Source organism: Aricia agestis, chromosome 9 (genome assembly GCF_905147365.1).
Source record: "Aricia agestis chromosome 9, ilAriAges1.1, whole genome shotgun sequence".
In the NCBI taxonomy this organism is placed as follows: domain Eukaryota; kingdom Metazoa; phylum Arthropoda; class Insecta; order Lepidoptera; family Lycaenidae; genus Aricia; species Aricia agestis.
Genome location: NC_056414.1, coordinates 8,065,126 through 8,082,742, shown reverse-complemented (window position 1 = coordinate 8,082,742; position 17,617 = coordinate 8,065,126). Strand labels below are relative to the sequence as shown.

The window sequence follows — 17,617 nt, the reverse complement described above, 5'->3', positions numbered from 1 at the left end:
CTGGTGAAATTATTAAAAATGCACTCTGCATGATATTAAGGTATGACGAGTAGAGTTTATGCGACCACAAAGACGTAATATTTTTATAGAAATTGTAAGTCGATATCATTTTGTGACATTACAGTACCAGCCCCCTTAGACAAAGTGTCTTTCGTTAAAAACGATGACGAAATTCGTTATCAAAATGTATGCGGTTTGACATAAGTCATCGCTAAATGACATTTCGCTTTCTAACACTAATGTCAAATCCCATACATTTTGATAACGAATTTCGTGATCGTTTTTAACGAAAGGGACTTTTGCTACAGCCCCTGAGCTACCAAGGCTTCTTACAAACGAAAGCTTCTTGTCGACGACAATCGACGGCTGCCGTCGACAAGTCTGTAAGAAGCCTTAGCAAACAATATTTTTAAGAAAACATGAAGTACTAACACATCAAGTCACAAAACTATGTAATAATACTCTAGGCTCTATCTCTTCTGTAGAGTTAACTGTAAAAATAGTTGCGCTGAAAGAGTTACTTCTGGATTCAATATTTCCATGGGAAATGCACCAAAATCATGCACGCTCAAAAATTAAAAGAAGTAACTCTTTCAACGCTGCTCATTTTCATAATAAACTACAAAGTCTAAAGAGCGCAAGTATTATCACTTGAATTTGTTACACTTGTTTGTTATCATTGAATAAAACGAGGTATATATTATATAACATCCTTCCATGCTTCAAGTTAAAACCAATGTTGAAGATAGGTTAATTAACTATTAGGCGACACCAGATACTATTATAATATTACATCAAAATTCCTAACCTCATGCCTGTTTGCCACATCAAATTTGGTATAAATAATTGCAGTACTGACATTTGAAATGGGTTCAAAGAGCAAGGTTTATCCAGAAACTAAATTAGCAATAATTTGGTACCTGTTTGCGATAAATCAACAAATATCAATCAAAACACGGATCAAAGATTGCTATAAAAAATATTCAATCATTTAAATGAGAAAATAATAATATATTATGACGTTTGAAAATAGAGAAACCCAGTAAACACAAATTATCGAACATTTTCATGTTTATAATTAAAAAATACGAAGCATAAATTAGTTGGAATTTATTCGTAGGTTGGAATGGAAAATTTTCAATATAGTTTCCGTGATCCCAAAAATCCCTGTTTTGCCTTAATTGAAACTAAAGGCACTGACTAACAAAATCTAGGCCTCGACTAACCGTTGACTTAATAGTTTGAGTTGCTGGTTTAATAGAGAGTTTATTTAGCTAAGACAAGCAACAGGAACCGAGACTGTAGAAATGTTAGAAGTGATAGCGTCACGCGAGCGTGGCGGTCCGCCGGCAAACTTGCAGAATCAAAAGCTTCACTGCAGTTTCTGGAATGTTTGATCTTGCACCGAACTTAGTGTTAGCTTGTACACTGTCATTTAACTCTGAGTTAGCTGATGTTTAGGAATTGGACTAAGCTATAGACTTTCTAAACAGCATCAGACCAATTTTTATGTTTCGAAAATTTGAAGAATATTAAAGTTAAAAATTGCTTTTTTAATTTCAACATTTTTGCCAATAATCAAATAGAATAAAATAATCACAGAAAGGCTGGTAAAAAACTAGAATTTTTCCGGAATATTCCTGCCACGTCGAGCGTTAGGATATAAATTTGAAAGGCATTGTGAGTCGCTGAAGTCGTGAGCTGGGGCCACTCAACTGGAACTAACGAGCATTGTCTTATTTTACCACAATAGGTCACTTTTCTTAAGACCTCGTAAATTAAATCTTAATATCTCATTACTCGCAAGCCTTGCTCCGCCCAACGTTCGACTCTTGCCAAAAAACTACACCAATTTCGAGCAGACCACAGGATTTGTGACGGAAAAAACTTTACTTTTTACGTTTCACTGGTTTGTGATGTTTTTGAAGTGAAAATATTTAGAGAGCATTGAGAGAGGTTTGAATTTCAAAGAAAAGGTGACAGTGCCTAATTACATAAAAAGAAATGGATGAGAGTGTGTCATATAAGATATTTTTTTCGATTGTATTTGAACTGCATGATCTGTTGTTTTTAAAATTTTATAATTATTATAATAACTGTTACCTGCCTAATGAACTCAATATGCAGTTTAATTTCTCTTTTTTTTTTTTACAGCTGAACATGGCAAATTTTACAAGCCATAAGAACATTTAAACTTAATAATATAACGTGTCAATAAATAGACACGTTTTCATGGAAAAGTAATATCATGTTTCTGTTTGGTTATATTTCAAATATAGGGATGTAAGCTGAGAGAATTAATTATTAATTGGCCGTAATTAGCGTTTGTGGCGAATCTGTGGGTTTGAATTTCATTGTGTAGTATATAACAAGAAGTGTTTTAAAGGTGAACGCAGACCTAGAGCTCCATTGCTGGATTATTGCCAGTCTGAAATAATTATGATACCAAGCCATACGACAGTTACAAAAAATTATCAAAATCATCAAAATCAAAATATTTATTTTTAAATGGGTTAACAAAGTTAAACTTTTAGAACGTCGTGTCTACATGAGGCCTACCACCGGTTCAGGAACTACCACATTAATTAATGTTCTTCTGTCAGTTGTAAATCTGTGTTAAAGGAAAAAACTCTTATCCGCTAGTAATTTGGTTTTCTCTCTATAGTCACATAATGGATGTATGGTAAAATTTGTATAAATTTGGCGTAACACTTGCGACCGAGTAAAGTCGATGTGTCAAGTAAAATATAAACATGAGTTTCATCATTACGAAGTTACTTACGGATTTGGAATAAGCGATAATTTGTATTTTGTTTTCGTAAATTTCTCCCTTGTTTGCTCCGAGAAATTATCGGGAAAATGTAACATCAAAGTGCTTATGAATCCACCATCTAAACATCTCCCAAACTTTTGTCTCTGTGTTTGAAATTTGCATGTGGACTTGTTATTTTTGCATTGTTTTACTTTGAAGCACATGAAAAGTTTTTAGCTCTTTTCGCGTCGAGGTAGAAGAAAAGTTTTTGATGAGAAAGGGGCAAACAAACAGACAAACTTCGCGGGTAGTAATTACCCTGGAATATGGATATATTTTCTCCTTTTCAAGTATTTACAGTCGGAAGATAAGCCGTGGCTTTCCGACGAAGCGGTTCTAAGCTGTCGTTAAAGGAGAAATACTTTATATTGTATTGTATTTTTGGTACAACTTATATGAAGCAAGTCTTAGAAAAGTAAGCAAGTAAAGTAAACAAGATAAAGTTTGTACGAGTAGGACTATATATAGTAGGACTACGAGTATAAAGTAATGTATCAAGTAGAATAATATAAAATGTTGCATATAATAATAGCTCCCACACCGGTTTCGGTGACGGTGGCCGGTTTCATTGAAACCAGGCCAGCTACGCAGGAGTAATTTTATAGTGCCCAAGTGTGTGCGCAGTACACAAGAGCACTCTCTGTTCATTTACTCTCATAACCCAGTGGGACGGAAGACCGACACGACTGGCGAGAGATCAGTCGCAGGACCGACTTTTTACATGCCCATCCGACGCATGGATCATCTTACTTGTCAGACAATCAGGTGATCACCCTGCATCGTCCTAACCAAACTTGGAAATAACATGTTTCCAACGCGGGAATTGAACCCACGACCTCCGAGTCAAGAGCCGCGCTCTATACCACTAGACCACGGAGGCGTTTGCATATAGAACCAATGAAATGTTGAAATGTTGCATATAGAACCAATACAACTATAGTTATTACAATATTTTTTTTATGAAATAAGGGGGCAAATGAGCAAACGGGTCACCTGATGGAAAGCAACTTCCGTCGCCCATGGACACTCGCAGCATCAGAAGAGCTGCAGGTGCGTTGCCGGCCTTTTAAGAGCGAATAGGGTAATAGGGGAGGGTAGGGAATAGGGGAGGGTAGGGAAGAGAATAGGGTAGGGGATTGGGCCTCCGGTAAACTCACTCACTCGGCGAAACACAGCGCAAGCGCTGTTTCACGCCGGTTTTCTGTGAGAACGTGGTATTTCTCCGGTCGAGCCGGCCCATTCGTGCCGAAGCATGGCTCTCCCACGTATAAAAACAATTATAATATTGGTTTTTATTTACAATTTGCTATCACAAAGCATAATAATTTATCGTTCGCGGAAGTGAATGGGCGTAGCTAGTAGCTACTATCATATTTGCGTACGATTGGGATGGTTACCGCTAAATCAAAAACGATGAAAATCATTTATTTCACGACGCCATTAAATTTTTTACTCGCAGAAATATGTAGTTTAAAGGAGTGAGCACACTGCCGGGGCTCAGCGTGCCGGGGCTCATCGCAAAAATCCGCCTCCATACAATTTGTATGGAAGCGGAAATCCGCTGCGCCTCGACACAGTTTGCGATACGCGCATCCGCTTCCATACAAATTGTATGGAGGTGGATTTTTGCGATGAGCCCCGGCACGCTGAGCCCCGGCACGGCCCTTCTCAGTGTGCTCGCTCCTTAAATGTCGATAGTCATTGCGGTCATTTACTTACTTGAATCTCGTATCCAGTAGTTGATGGACTTGGGCGAGGACTCGACGTAGCACTCCAGGCTGACGTCCGTGCCGAGAGGAGCACCAACCAGCTGATTCGGTACTTGGATGACCGGGTGAACTGTTGAGAAGGAGTTAGTTGTAGTCAAAATTGACGGTTTACATCTAAAATACCCGGCGTTGATGAAATAAGATGATAAATAAAATAGATATGAATGAAATAGGATGATATGTAATGGTTTTAAAATGTTTTATATATTTTTATATTTGATAACAATATCATTACTAGGTCACTATTAATAAACGTAGGGTAAAAATGGGCGAACAAAAATAGAATCTAAGAACACCGTAGGTGGAGATGTGTTGAAGAAAATTTAACACTGGTGATCACTGTGAGTACAACATGAAAGAGAGCTTCACTTCTGAAATTTTTCGATATAGCGTTGACCTCAAAATATAGAAGTCTTAAAACCTATGTCGTCCTGTGAAAGAAACCATCCTTTTGATCCAATATTTGAAAATGCCCTGATGGATTAAGTCTATATTATATAGTGATCTGATGCTTACAGTGTACTTTGATGACGATCCTCTTGCTGACTGATGGGGGCACGCCGTTGCTGGCAATACACAAGTACGCGCCCATGTCCGACCGGGATATCTTGTTCAGAGTCAATACTTCGTCCTCGTACACTGTCACTGTAATAGAATATTTAATAAAAAACTTGCAGTCAATAAAATTATAGTCAATACAGTACTAAGTATAAACAAGTTATTAACTTTGCTGCTATCTTTTTAAGCAATTAATAAATTATCTTTTTGATACACCAAAGCCCAATTGCACTAGTCGTAGTTTTTGTTAGTACATAATTAATAATTATATCTACCTTCTGTATCACTAACACAAAGTATTGCATTTCTAAAAAATCTAAAAACAAGCTTTAGGTCAGACTAGCACAAATTGGTCTAAAATTATTTACAGATTAAAAACAAGTTCTCGAAGACGCCTGAGTAATCGTAACGTAAAGTAAAAAGATTTGTTCGAAAGCTACAGGTTCCAGTCATTCAATTTGTTATTCTTCAACGTCACAATAACATAGCTGTATAAAGGAATAGCACCTGCTCTATACCTTTTGTTTTAACGCCATTAGGGTCTTTCAACACTATGTCAGATCCGTCTTCTCTCCTCCACATGACGCGTGGTGTGGGCTGACCACGCGCCCGACACGACACCTTCGCGGTACCACCTTCAGGTACCATAACATCTCCAGAAGTCTCCTCCATAATAAAGTCCGGTGGTACCACCACCTCTAAATGACCCATCTTGAACAAGGTAAATGGAAATTAGAACAAGAAATTTCAGATTTCAATTTTGCTATTAAAGAATTTAGAACTAGAAATTACAGATTTAAATTTAGAACTTAGGATAAGAAATTACATAATATTTTATTTTATTAAATATTAACATAGTTTTGTAAGAAAATAAATATAATAATTTTAATATTAAACAATATTATTTAAATGTAAGAGAATGAATACAATAATTTTTTAGTTACTGTAAATATATAAAACTCGTACACAACTTGTACATTTCTTAGTTATTTCTAAGTTCTTAGGAATAAAGACAAAAGAAACATGAAATTTGCTCATGGCTTAAGGCAAATAATTCTAATAATTCACAGAACATTAGCTTAGGTAACGATCCAAGGGCCATATTTTACAAGTAGACTATATCCATTGCAATTTCTGTACTGATATACTGAATGATATTGAGTGGGTATAACGCACTTACGGTCTTATTAATAAACGAGGACTAACTAGTGTATGTATCCTCTTTCTCTTTGTCTGACAAAAGAGGTTGTCAATCTATAAGACAAAGACAACAAAATGGTTTCGTTAATTGATAAGGCCGTAATTATATTTGTCCTTATAAGAAATAAGTATAGTAAAAAGTAAAAATGTGCCTAGCGGTTATTACGAGACTGCACTATTCACTGACTAGAACTTCTACCCTTTTCCAATTTGACAAGAAAATTGATGTATAGTAGAAGATATATTTCTTATAAAACGTTGGATGTGCTAACACAATATTTGCAGATATCCTTATTGAATAAAACATCACTCAGGACGCGCTACCGTAGCACGTTTCCTGGCGTTACGAAATCCTAAGTACGTGTCTACTTTCTTAAACTATCTCGCCCATTGCTCTAGCACAAATGCTAAAAGTCATACGAAGTTGGAACTAAAATTGGAAATCATTTTTGAGGACATTATTACGAACTAGAGGTGTTGCTTATCATAGACTTTAAGATGCCTAATACTCGTATATCCTAGCACTGTAGGCAATCACTACAGAACATATTAATGTAAGCTGGTCGCTGTTAAAAGCATTTGTGTCCTAACCCACAATATTTTTAAATTCTGAACATAAATGCATTCATAACTCAATACGTATTTTTTGTGGGTTAGTACACGAATTGTTAACAGCGTCCAGCTAAGTTAACCTCTGATGAAAACCAGGACTTCTTAATGTCCAAATATCAATAACTATAATAATATTAGCTAATGATAACCCAAACCATGACTTATCTACGTCTCAATAACCATAATATTAGCAATCATTACTCACTTATCAAATCATAGCCATAGATTCGAACTGAAACAATGTTGGAAACAGCGAAAGAATATTTAAAACATTAGTGAATGGGCGTCATGCGGTGCGGACGGCAGCGTCGATGCTACAGCTGGTCTGTCGCTGCACTGGATTTATGCCGTTATCAGCCGGCTGTAAATTACCCCGCACTGCAATAATTTAGGGGGACCATACACGAATCATTACCCGCTGCGTCGCTTTCCGTCCCGCTGTACTTTAATTCACTTTATCTTTCCAATGTTTATTGTAATGTTTTATCAATGCGGGATATTAATAAAGGGTATCAATGAGGGATATTTGGCGCTATGTAGCCGTAGGGTCTATCGTGTTAATTATCGTGTCAAACAGCTGTCATATTTTGTCACAAAATAGCTTCCACATAGTCACGATATAGCTGTCATATGTCTGTTTGACACGACATTTGACACGAAAGGCTGTATATCGCCAAACATCCGTCATTGTGATCAACTGAAGTCGATGCTTTGGTACTAATTCTAAAAGGTCTGTTCGTGACACTTTGTAAAGTGGACAAATGGTTTTAAAAGTATTATAATTTTGTTGCAGTAGGCAACGTATATGTACCTATATAGCCAGCTTAGTTGAATATTTATGAGTATAGTAAAACTTTAGGAACATGAAAGGTTTCAAGGACGCTTTTAAAAAACGGACATCACCGAATGTTTAAAAAATTTAGATGGTCATGATTTTTATCATGTCACACATTTTTGTACCCCTTTTTTTGTCTGATAATATAAAAATATACACTTATAAAACATGAAAGAAACTAAAGAATCCAAAGAAGAAATAATCAACTATGGCACATACAGATTAATGCTGACAGCTTGGATGATAAATGAAATTTCCATAGTGTTTGCTCCGGTACAGTTGTCATTTAATGGATTTCACTTGCATGTGGTTTTGTATATTTTATCAATTATATTCGTCGGTATACCTCTGGTATATTCCGAGATATGTATGGTGCAATATACTACGAACAATGCACTCGATATATGGAAATTCTTTCCGCTGTTCAGAGGTGCCGGCTACGCTTCTATATACATGGTGATTTTGAAGATTATATACCTCAACGTTGTGTCTTCTTGGTACCTGCTGTATGCATTTTATTCGGTATACGGAAGCCCGCCATGGGTCTCCTGCAAGGAATTTAAAAACTTACCGTGTATAGTTAAATATGTCAACGTGTCGGACTATCAAAACTGCTTGAATTTAGGCAGTAGCTGCATTCATACAAAGACCGCCAGTGATCTTTTCTTCGACCGAGAAATCGGAGACTACACGACGAAATCTGGCAACTGTTTGTACGCATGGAGAACTGTACTGTGTACAATAATTACAAGCTTAGTTTTGTACCTCGTATGCGTCCTACGATATCGTCTGTACGGAGTTATTGCTAAAAGTTTCGTAATTGCATTTACTATTATCGTATTCGTTTTACTATGTATCTCTTTGCTGAATGAAGGAGCTTGGTTTTCTGCGGGCCTAGTTATCGAATGGGATAAATTAAACTACAAATCTTGCTTAGATATTTTAACGTCGGGCCTGCTCACGTGCGGGACGGGAGTAGGCGTCATCGGGTATCTAACACGCGGCGTACCTTTTCGAAGTCCGGCTACAATAAGTGCAATCTCCCCTACATTATTCGCTTCGATGACGTCCTCTCTGCTTGGCCTGGTTTTATTCAACGGTATAAAATCTATGTTCTTCTACCACGGCGAGAAACGAAATATTTTGGAAAAGGGAAACAATACTTTTTTCGACGCTTTCGCGGAAGTGAGCGAGATCTTGGGCTACTTCAGCAATAAATCGTTTTGGTCTCTTCTATGGTACGGCACGATTTACTTGTGTTTAGTGACGAGTGTTTGGATTTTGTACATGTTCCTGTACGATCATATTGTCGTGACCCAAATTGACGATAAAAGAGCTAATCTATGGTACTCAGCCATCCTGATTTGTGTTATATCGGCTCTGTCTTGGCCGTTCGTTTGTTCAGATCTAACCGAAGTCCTCGCCGATGTCACCGCAATAATTCAAATAGGAAACTCGTTTTTGTATTCCTTTGCACTGTATTGGGTGTACGGTTACAGACACCACGCCAACGATATCACTTTCATGATTGGAATCAAAGCTAGTCATTTTTGGAGATTATCGTGGCTGTTTAATCCAATAATTTTACTAGGATTTATTTATTTTAATATCACCAATCAATGTTTCAATAAATTCCAGAATTCCTTTTTCATGGAAAATATTTCGGCAACAGTAGATGAAACGCTATTTTGGTTTCTACTCTTTTTATATGTTCTCCTCCTACTGATTGGCGCGATTGTAGAATTTCAATATTACTACTCTCGGGGAAAATTGTCTAAGATACTTGAACCTGCAGAAAACTGGGGTCCCAAAGACAAAGTGTTGTTTAGAAGTAGAAAAATGTTCGTACCCGAAATTATGACGCGGGAATTCCTATACAGACAAGTCAGAATACATGGCTATAGAAAAAAAGCTGTATCTGCTAGGAGAAGTTATAAGAAAACGGACTCTGAAGATTCATTATCTTACAAGACTAAATGGAACGCTTTGACATCCAACTGATATTCATCAGCTTATCAGTTTTAAACAACTTCAAACATAATAAGCAATAGTCAAATTATACGTTGAGGTTATAATATCCAATTTTATGTTTTGTAAAATTATTAAAGAGAGAACTAGGCAACGGATAAAAACAATACTTACAAAAAAAGTCCGATGACATCGCATCGCACCTCTTTTCGTTCGTAACCCTTAATTACTCAAACAACAAAGCAAAACATCCAAATGTCCTGTTAGGATTATGCTATCAATAAAAATATGTTAATACCTGGCTTTTCATTGGATCAGTATTGATTTGACACATATACTGCCCCCTGTCCTCCTCCTGTACGCTCCTAATGTGCAGATTCCACACTGTCTGACCGTTATGGGATACGCCTACTCTGTGGTTATTGGTTATCACATGTATATGTATTGCTTGAATCGCTTTTGTATCCGCTTTGACCCAGCCGACCTGCAAGTTAATTGATTACTTAGGAATGCAGCTGCGAAGGGGCACTTTAATTTGACATGTCAATCATTTTCAAATTCTTATCCTCATTAATATAGGGCATAATATATCTTATCAAAGCTTTAAGTTATGCTATTGGTTATGAATGTTTAAATAATGTACTTTCCTAATATTTCAAAGTGATCCACACATATTTTTTTCTTATCAATCAACTTTTGTAACATATTAGACGAGGAATTTAAATCACCGTAGAAGAAAATTGCTTTAGTAACAATCGGTTATTTAATCGTTTTTGCATTGTTAAAGTCACATTTTTGTTGATCATTGTACATTGTACAGAGACTGTTACACGAGGCAAAATATTGACTGTTAGTTTTAAGTCTTAACTCTTAACCCGTAACCAATTTATTCTTTTGAATTACCAAAGTAAAATCTCCAAGTTCTTAGTACGAATACAAACTAGCTACACAATGTGTAGTACACAATATTGTACTTACCCTATATCCGCCTAAATTTTGTACTAAGCATCTAAATGTTGCATCTCGTCCTACCGGTACTGTTAGGTTTGCAATTGGCTCTACAAACTCCGGCTGAAACGCCAGTCCTGAAATGTATAACGCATTTAAGTAATGAACATAAATTAAATGCATTCATTTAAAATAATGTGAATCACTGAAAATGTAACAAATGATATTTAAATGATATGATATGAATCCTATAGAGTAATATATTTTTTAACAATTACCATTATTATTTATTAGTTACTGTTATTCTATTGAGTACTTTAAAGGATTTCAAAGAGCATTGAATAAAGATAACTTATTATATCTTGAGATATGCCATCAAATTGAAACTGGAATCAAAGTGTGATTGGAAATGTCCAATCACATCCAATATTCATCGTGATAAAACCTAAGCCTCACCTACGAGCTTCGTGTCGAGGCCTAGTATGAAAATAACCAGAAAATATAGCAACCAGCAAGGTTGCTGCATATTTCCCTCTGATCCCGCGCGCCGTCACAACCCAAATCCCCCTATATCCATGAGGCTGCAAAGAAATTTATTCGGTAAGTAATAGACTCGTAAGGCTGATACGTTTCTAACTCCTAATGTGACAAAATGTTGTATGGAAGAATTAATACAAGGTCATATACAGAGACTTACATACAAAATTACAAAATAAAAGTAAATGAAAAAAAAAACAAAAACTACATAATAATTAACAAAGTAAAAGGGGGAAAAACAACTGAAATGAATTGTCATTTAAGTTTTTACAACATATACATAACATACATAATGTGTGTGTGTGTGTGTGTGTGTGTGTGTGTGTGTGTGTGTGTGTGTGTGTGTGTGTGTGTGTGTGTGTGTGTGTGTGTGTGTGTGTGTGCGCGCGCGCGTGCGTGCGTGCAAGAGATATCGACGCCCCCACCGAACAACCGGACAATCGTAAAACTGAAAATGTTCAGGAGAGCCGAAAAACAGATTTTTGTTAATAACTCGGTCAAAAAAAACCATCGAAAACTTTTTATATCTCAAATGAAAGCTAATTTTTTTGCCTATCTTGCTATCATAACAACACTTAATTACCACCGAAGGTTTTTTTTTTTAATAAAGCAAAACGCAACTTATCGTTCTGGAGTAGGTCAAGCTCTAATCATTATTGTCTATTGCATGATTATTCGGGTAATTTTGCGTTTCGACTGCAATAAAATGCACATATAATATCTTATTGCAATATTATTCGGGGAAATTGTTTGGGATAAGAATATTGGTGAACATCTATTACTTTACTATTCGGTGATTAAAAAATATTGTACACTTTACAATTATCGTCATTGTCGTTTATTCCAATGATTTTCTACTATTGGTAAAATAAAATAATATGTAGTTTTGTTTTTAATACGTTCATTATTTGATGACATAAATGACATTCTTGCAATTGAAACGGCTCTAGGTTAAAAAAATACACTCTGGAGACTGGGTCTATCATTTTAATAGTACTTATAATCAGGCTGATCACCTGATTGTCTGACAAGTAAGATGATCCATGCGTCGGATGGGCATGTAAAAAGTCGGTCCTGCGCCTGATCTCTCGCCAGTCGTGTCGGTCTTCCGTCCCACTGGGTTATGAGAGTAAAGGAATAGAGAGTGCTCTTGTGTACTGCGCACACACTTGGGCACTATAAAATTACTCCTGCATACCTGGTCTGGTTTCAATGAAACCGGCCACCCTCACCGAAACCGGTGTGGGGAGTATTATTATTATTATTATTATTATTATTATTATAATCATTGCAGTTAACTAAAATGTTAATGATAACCCTCATCGCCACCGACGCCTCTAGAGTTGGTGTCACAATAATCAATATCATATTATGATCTAATAAAATGAATGATAATTGTAGGAAATTGCTTTAGATAGTCTTCCGAGAGCATAGTAGGCCTTTCTTATATGACGGTGCTTTAATCGTCGACTTCTATCTACATCGTAATACAGTTCAATGTCATCAGGATCAAAACTATGTTAAAAACTTCTCAAGTTACAATACAATACAATATTCACACAACATACTATAACAGCACATATTATAAAAAATAAAAATAATAAAATAAAAATGTTTTATTTCTGAGTAGATTTTAAGAAAATACTTTCAGAATGTTAATATTAGCTACGGTGCCTACCACCGGTTCGGGAACTATCCCGGCGAGAAGAACCGGCGTAAGAAACTCGCACGGGGCCCACTTTTTTTACCAGTAGTAGCAAGCAATCGCATTCCTAATTAAATACTGAATTGGGTCCCATTAGAACCTGCAGGACAACTTCCACCAATAATGTTTGACTGTCTGACAGCTGCTTGCAGGCGTGAAACTGTAACAAGTGCTGTCGTGACAGTTTTAAGCAGTTCTTAGGAGTCTTTGAGAAAGAAGAAAATATCTAAATACGTTCTCGTTAATTTGTAACAGATCTCGCTGCTTATCGGTCACGATTTTGTAGCAAGTATTTCCCAATGCCCATACATCCTTGTTTGTGAGAAAACCCGCATGTGGATTACAAGAATCGAAACAGAATATGGTTATATATCCTGAAAACTGAAGAAGACGGATTCCTACAATAACCCTAAAGTATAAAATAAAAATATTAGCAATGTACATAATGTAACGAATGTTAGTAAGAACTTTACCACTTGATGTCTTCCAAAACAACCGCTGGTCGTTCTTCCGGCTATGACGACTTAAGACATCCAGAAAAGCTTGCCAGAGACAGTCAGACATTCTTAATTTTTTTAATGAAGAAAGTCTGACCATTCCTGACTCTTGGGACCTGTGTAAACCTCTGCGATGACTGATCTGATGCTGGTCTGAGACTTCAGGCTGGAGGTGAGTGGACTGAGATGATCACAGCGATATATGATGGACGTCCGAATCAGATTCTACAAGTTGTCCAAAATAAAACCCAACCAATATGTCTTTATGCCCCAAGGGTGCACCGAAGACGCCCTCTATAGGTAAGTGAACCACATCAGAAAGAAGAGAGGGAAGGAGAAAATTTCTGTTGTGGTATCGCTGGACACAAAGGGGGCCTTCGACAATGCTTGGTGGCCAGCTGTAAAGGTTCGGTTAACTGAAGTTAGGTGTCTGGGGAACCCGAGGCGGGTGATCAGCGGCTACCTGAGTGAAAGGAGTATGAAAGTGAGATGTGCAGGAGTGGAAGTGTGCAGTAGGCAGCAATGTATTTACCCGAATAATCATGCAATAGTCGTTTATCGTTAAATCGTTTTAACATATTTTTTCGCAATAGCCTATTGCCCAGTTTTTGGTGTAAAATACAATTTTAAGTATTGTTATGGAATAATCACATAATATTTTATATCTTTGTAACTATCCATAGAAAAAATCTGAAAAAAAATCACATGATGTATTTTAACTTTTAGATGCCAAAAATCACATAACAGCAAAAACCCCACAATAGCACATTGTCCGATTATTCGGTGGGGGCGTCGATATGTTTTTATAATTTAATGATTTTGATTTATATTATATGAATTGAATTAAAATCATAATTTCCGGAAACGTAATGCCTCCGAAATGTAAGTACAACCAATAAACAATTACGTACCTATAAATTAAAATGCGAATATTGAAATTCTACTGATTACATTTAAAATTAAACGTCAAAGTTACAAGTATTATTACGTCATCGCGGTATAAACGTGTGGAGGCGATATAAAGGTACTATCTGTGATTCGATCAGCCCATAGTGATTCACAGTTACGACAACGTGCATATGCCGAAAGTGTAGTGTAGGGGATGTCATCGCAAACCGGTAACTACTTTTCCGCAAAGGCGCGATAATGCGGAGAAAAATTCGAGCCTCGGTTTAGTCGTATCGATACAGCGGTGCGACATATTGGAAGTACTACTAGTAATGGTCTCGACCGCGCACTTATTGTATAGAAACTCTTGAATGTAATATCACCGAGATAAGTTCTATGGTTCTCTAGATACTTCACTGATATTGCTTTTGCAACGTTTTTACGATGCGACGATTTTGTTATAAAAGTGACTAAGCTGTGACTTTGTCCGTGAATTTTCGGTGTTTTGTGGTCGAAGTTTGATCGTAATTTGAATCTGATCGGGATTTTTAGAGACTATATTATTATGACTCATAACTTCGATAATGTTAATTTGTCCTCATGTTATAAAATGTTAGTTTTATAACATGAAACGGGAAACAAACGAGCAAACGGGTCACCTGATGGAAAGCAACTTCCGCCGCCCATGGACACTTGCAGCATCAGAAGAGCTGCAGGTGCGTTGCCGGCCTTTTAAGAGGAAATAGGGTATTAGGGGCGGGTAGGGATGGGAAGGGAATAGGGGAGGGGGGCGCAAGCGCTGTTACATGCCGGTTTTCTGTGAGAACGTGGTATTGGGCCTCCGGTACACTCACTCACTCGGCAAAACACAGCGCAAGCGTTGTTACATGCCGGTTTTCTGTGAGAACGTGGTATTTCTCCGGTCAAGCCGGCCCATTCGTGCCGAAGCATGGCTCTCCCACATATACACCCCACGTTCTTCCCTTCTGTCTTACGAATTTTAGATCAGGTCACTCACGCCGCTCACGCGAGTTTACCATTTTTTATCCATTTCAAAATAGTGCTTTTAAAAGGAACCTCACCTGCAACTCTTCAGATGTAACGAGTGTCCTTGGGCGACTGTAGTTGCTTTCTATCAGTTGACACGTTTGCTCGTTTGCCCTCTAATTTTATAAAAAAAAACTTCAAAAACATTTTAATTGGCACTACGATCACAGATGGCATACACTTGTTTATAAAAAAATAGATCGTATTTTAAATTGCGGTGGCCGATATATGCGGATACTTATTTTGGCGTAGGTCAACCGCAAATTAACATTTAAATAGTGTCTGCTCAGACATGTGTAAAAAGGTTTATCCGAATGAAGGATGGTGAACATTGAGGCATTAAACCGGTTAATTTATTTAAAACTACTGCGATTGATATATGAAAGAAAGAGAGATTTTTTAAAATAAACATTTTAGTTTTTTTTGCCTATTTTCACTCTCATTGACACGTATCAAACTAAAAACCAAGCAATTTTGGCTGTACAGGTTACAAGAGAGCTACGAAGCCCTCGAATAACTAACGTCAATTATAAAGCTTGGAACAAACCTACGCGTCAGTGACGGAGCGTCAAGTTGCGTCAAGTTGTCAAATGTGTTTTTTGTCATACAAAACACACATTTGACAACTTGACGCTCCGCTTGGCAGTCGCCTGGTCGCGTAGGTTTGAACAAAGCATTAGCCGGTTTAAATAAATATTCGATATTCAAAATAATATATAGGAAACAGCTAAAAATACCCAACGTAACAGTTTGCACAATTCACTTTCGTCACTAAAAAAACAAATATGACGTAATCATTGTTAAAAGTAAAAGCTTATTCGACATTTTTTGCGAAGTATCCTACAAAAAACACCAACTTTTGTGACCAACCGAGTAAATCAGAATTCACTGAGAGTTTGCAGCTGTTTAAAATAAAGTTGCAGGGAAATGATAGAGATGAATTTTTACTGGGAATATACCAACCTATATAAACGTTAAGTTCTTCTTCTGGATTATCTTTGAAGAAGTTTGTTGTGAAAATAATAGTTGTAAAAGATAGGATATGAATTTAGCAAAACGTTTTTACTAAGGTTGGGTTGCACCAGAGGCGTGGTTAAAGTTAAAGTTATGGTTATAGTTAATGCTAAATTTAACCTTAACTTTGACCGGAGAAATTGACAGATGACAGCTGGTCCAACAAGGTTATAAATGAACGTGGGCGCTGCTGGTAAAGGAGAACTGTCAAAAATGGCGTTTTTGTATGATGACAGCGTTAGTTCCTTTTTTCGCCACGTGCATTTAAAACCTTGTCGAGCTCTATGGTTATGGTTAAATATGGCGTCTTGATGGCGTCCATTTTTAACTTTAACCAAAGACTTGACATTTTGCATTGTAGTTAAAGTTATAGTTAAAGTTAGTTGGTGCAACCCAACCTAAGTGTAATTTAAATATGGGACTTCTATGTAGCTGATTGTAACTTAATTTTATTTGTTATCTTAGATTAAACGCCGAAACGATATATTATGTTATTTTAAATTCGATACAAAAAGTACGATATTATATAATATCAAAAAATCCCCCAAGGTTCAGTTAAGAAAAAACTTCTGTGAAATCTGGCCGAATGTTCAACGCTTTTGAAAACAGTAAGGTAATGTAAGTAAAAAAGTAACAAAAATTCTCAAAATTAATTTAAACAAGAGCTCAATCAGTTTTTGATCATCGCGTCCGTTTTGTGATCTTAGCGATTAACATCAAAAACAGTATTTATTCCATAGTATGTAAGATCTAAAATCAACTGATCATTGTTACCAATTAACATAGGAAGTGGTTCTGTTTACATTTTTTAAATCAATAGTTACTTTTCGAATAACTATGGATGTAAGCTTTACTGTTCTACTTTAAATTCTTTCATATAGTTTGATTTGAATCTATTAAAATGTAGAATACAAATAATTGGTACCTACTGGTTTATAGTCCAAACGTTAAAATTATTAGCGGGGTAGTTCCCGAACCGGTGGTAGGCAGCGTAGTTTCTTCGTTCTTTCTACGACTTTCATAAAGTGTATCATGACACCCATTTTGAATAAAAATATATTTTATTTTAGTTTATTTATTTATTTTTATTAAAAAAAAATTCATCATCATCATAAAAGCAAAGTTATTATTATTATTTATATATATTAAAACTAATTTTCTTATAATCTATTTTCTGTTCCAAATAATTATATAATATCTTAAGTCGGTAAGTAATAAAAAAATAAT

At 36.3% G+C, this 17,617-nt stretch overlaps 2 protein-coding genes across 3 annotated transcripts in view; one reads left to right on the top strand and one right to left on the bottom strand.

Annotated features, from left to right (window-relative positions):
* LOC121730546 (lachesin-like) overlaps positions 1-17,617 on the bottom strand; it is a 34,148-nt gene that overhangs the window by 12,771 nt on the left and 3,760 nt on the right. Inside the window, exons 2-7 of one of the 2 annotated variants that reach the window (XM_042119640.1) lie at positions 11,159-11,283; positions 10,733-10,839; positions 10,053-10,238; positions 5,658-5,850; positions 5,098-5,226; positions 4,532-4,651 (exon numbers count right to left, since the gene is read on the bottom strand). In XM_042119640.1, coding sequence (XP_041975574.1) covers positions 4,532-4,651; positions 5,098-5,226; positions 5,658-5,850; positions 10,053-10,238; positions 10,733-10,839; positions 11,159-11,228 — 805 coding nt within the window. In that variant the 5' untranslated portion in view covers positions 11,229-11,283. Of the gene's footprint in view, positions 1-4,531; positions 4,652-5,097; positions 5,227-5,657; positions 5,851-8,263; positions 8,346-10,052; positions 10,239-10,732; positions 10,840-11,158; positions 11,284-17,617 lie in introns of those variants that run through there. The other variant, XM_042119641.1, reaches the window with a different exon arrangement.
* Positions 7,897-10,045, top strand: LOC121730545 (sodium-dependent noradrenaline transporter-like). Its single transcript, XM_042119639.1, has one exon. It carries the CDS (start codon positions 7,955-7,957, stop codon positions 9,785-9,787), a length of 1,833 nt encoding a protein of 610 aa, XP_041975573.1. The 5' UTR covers positions 7,897-7,954; the 3' UTR covers positions 9,788-10,045.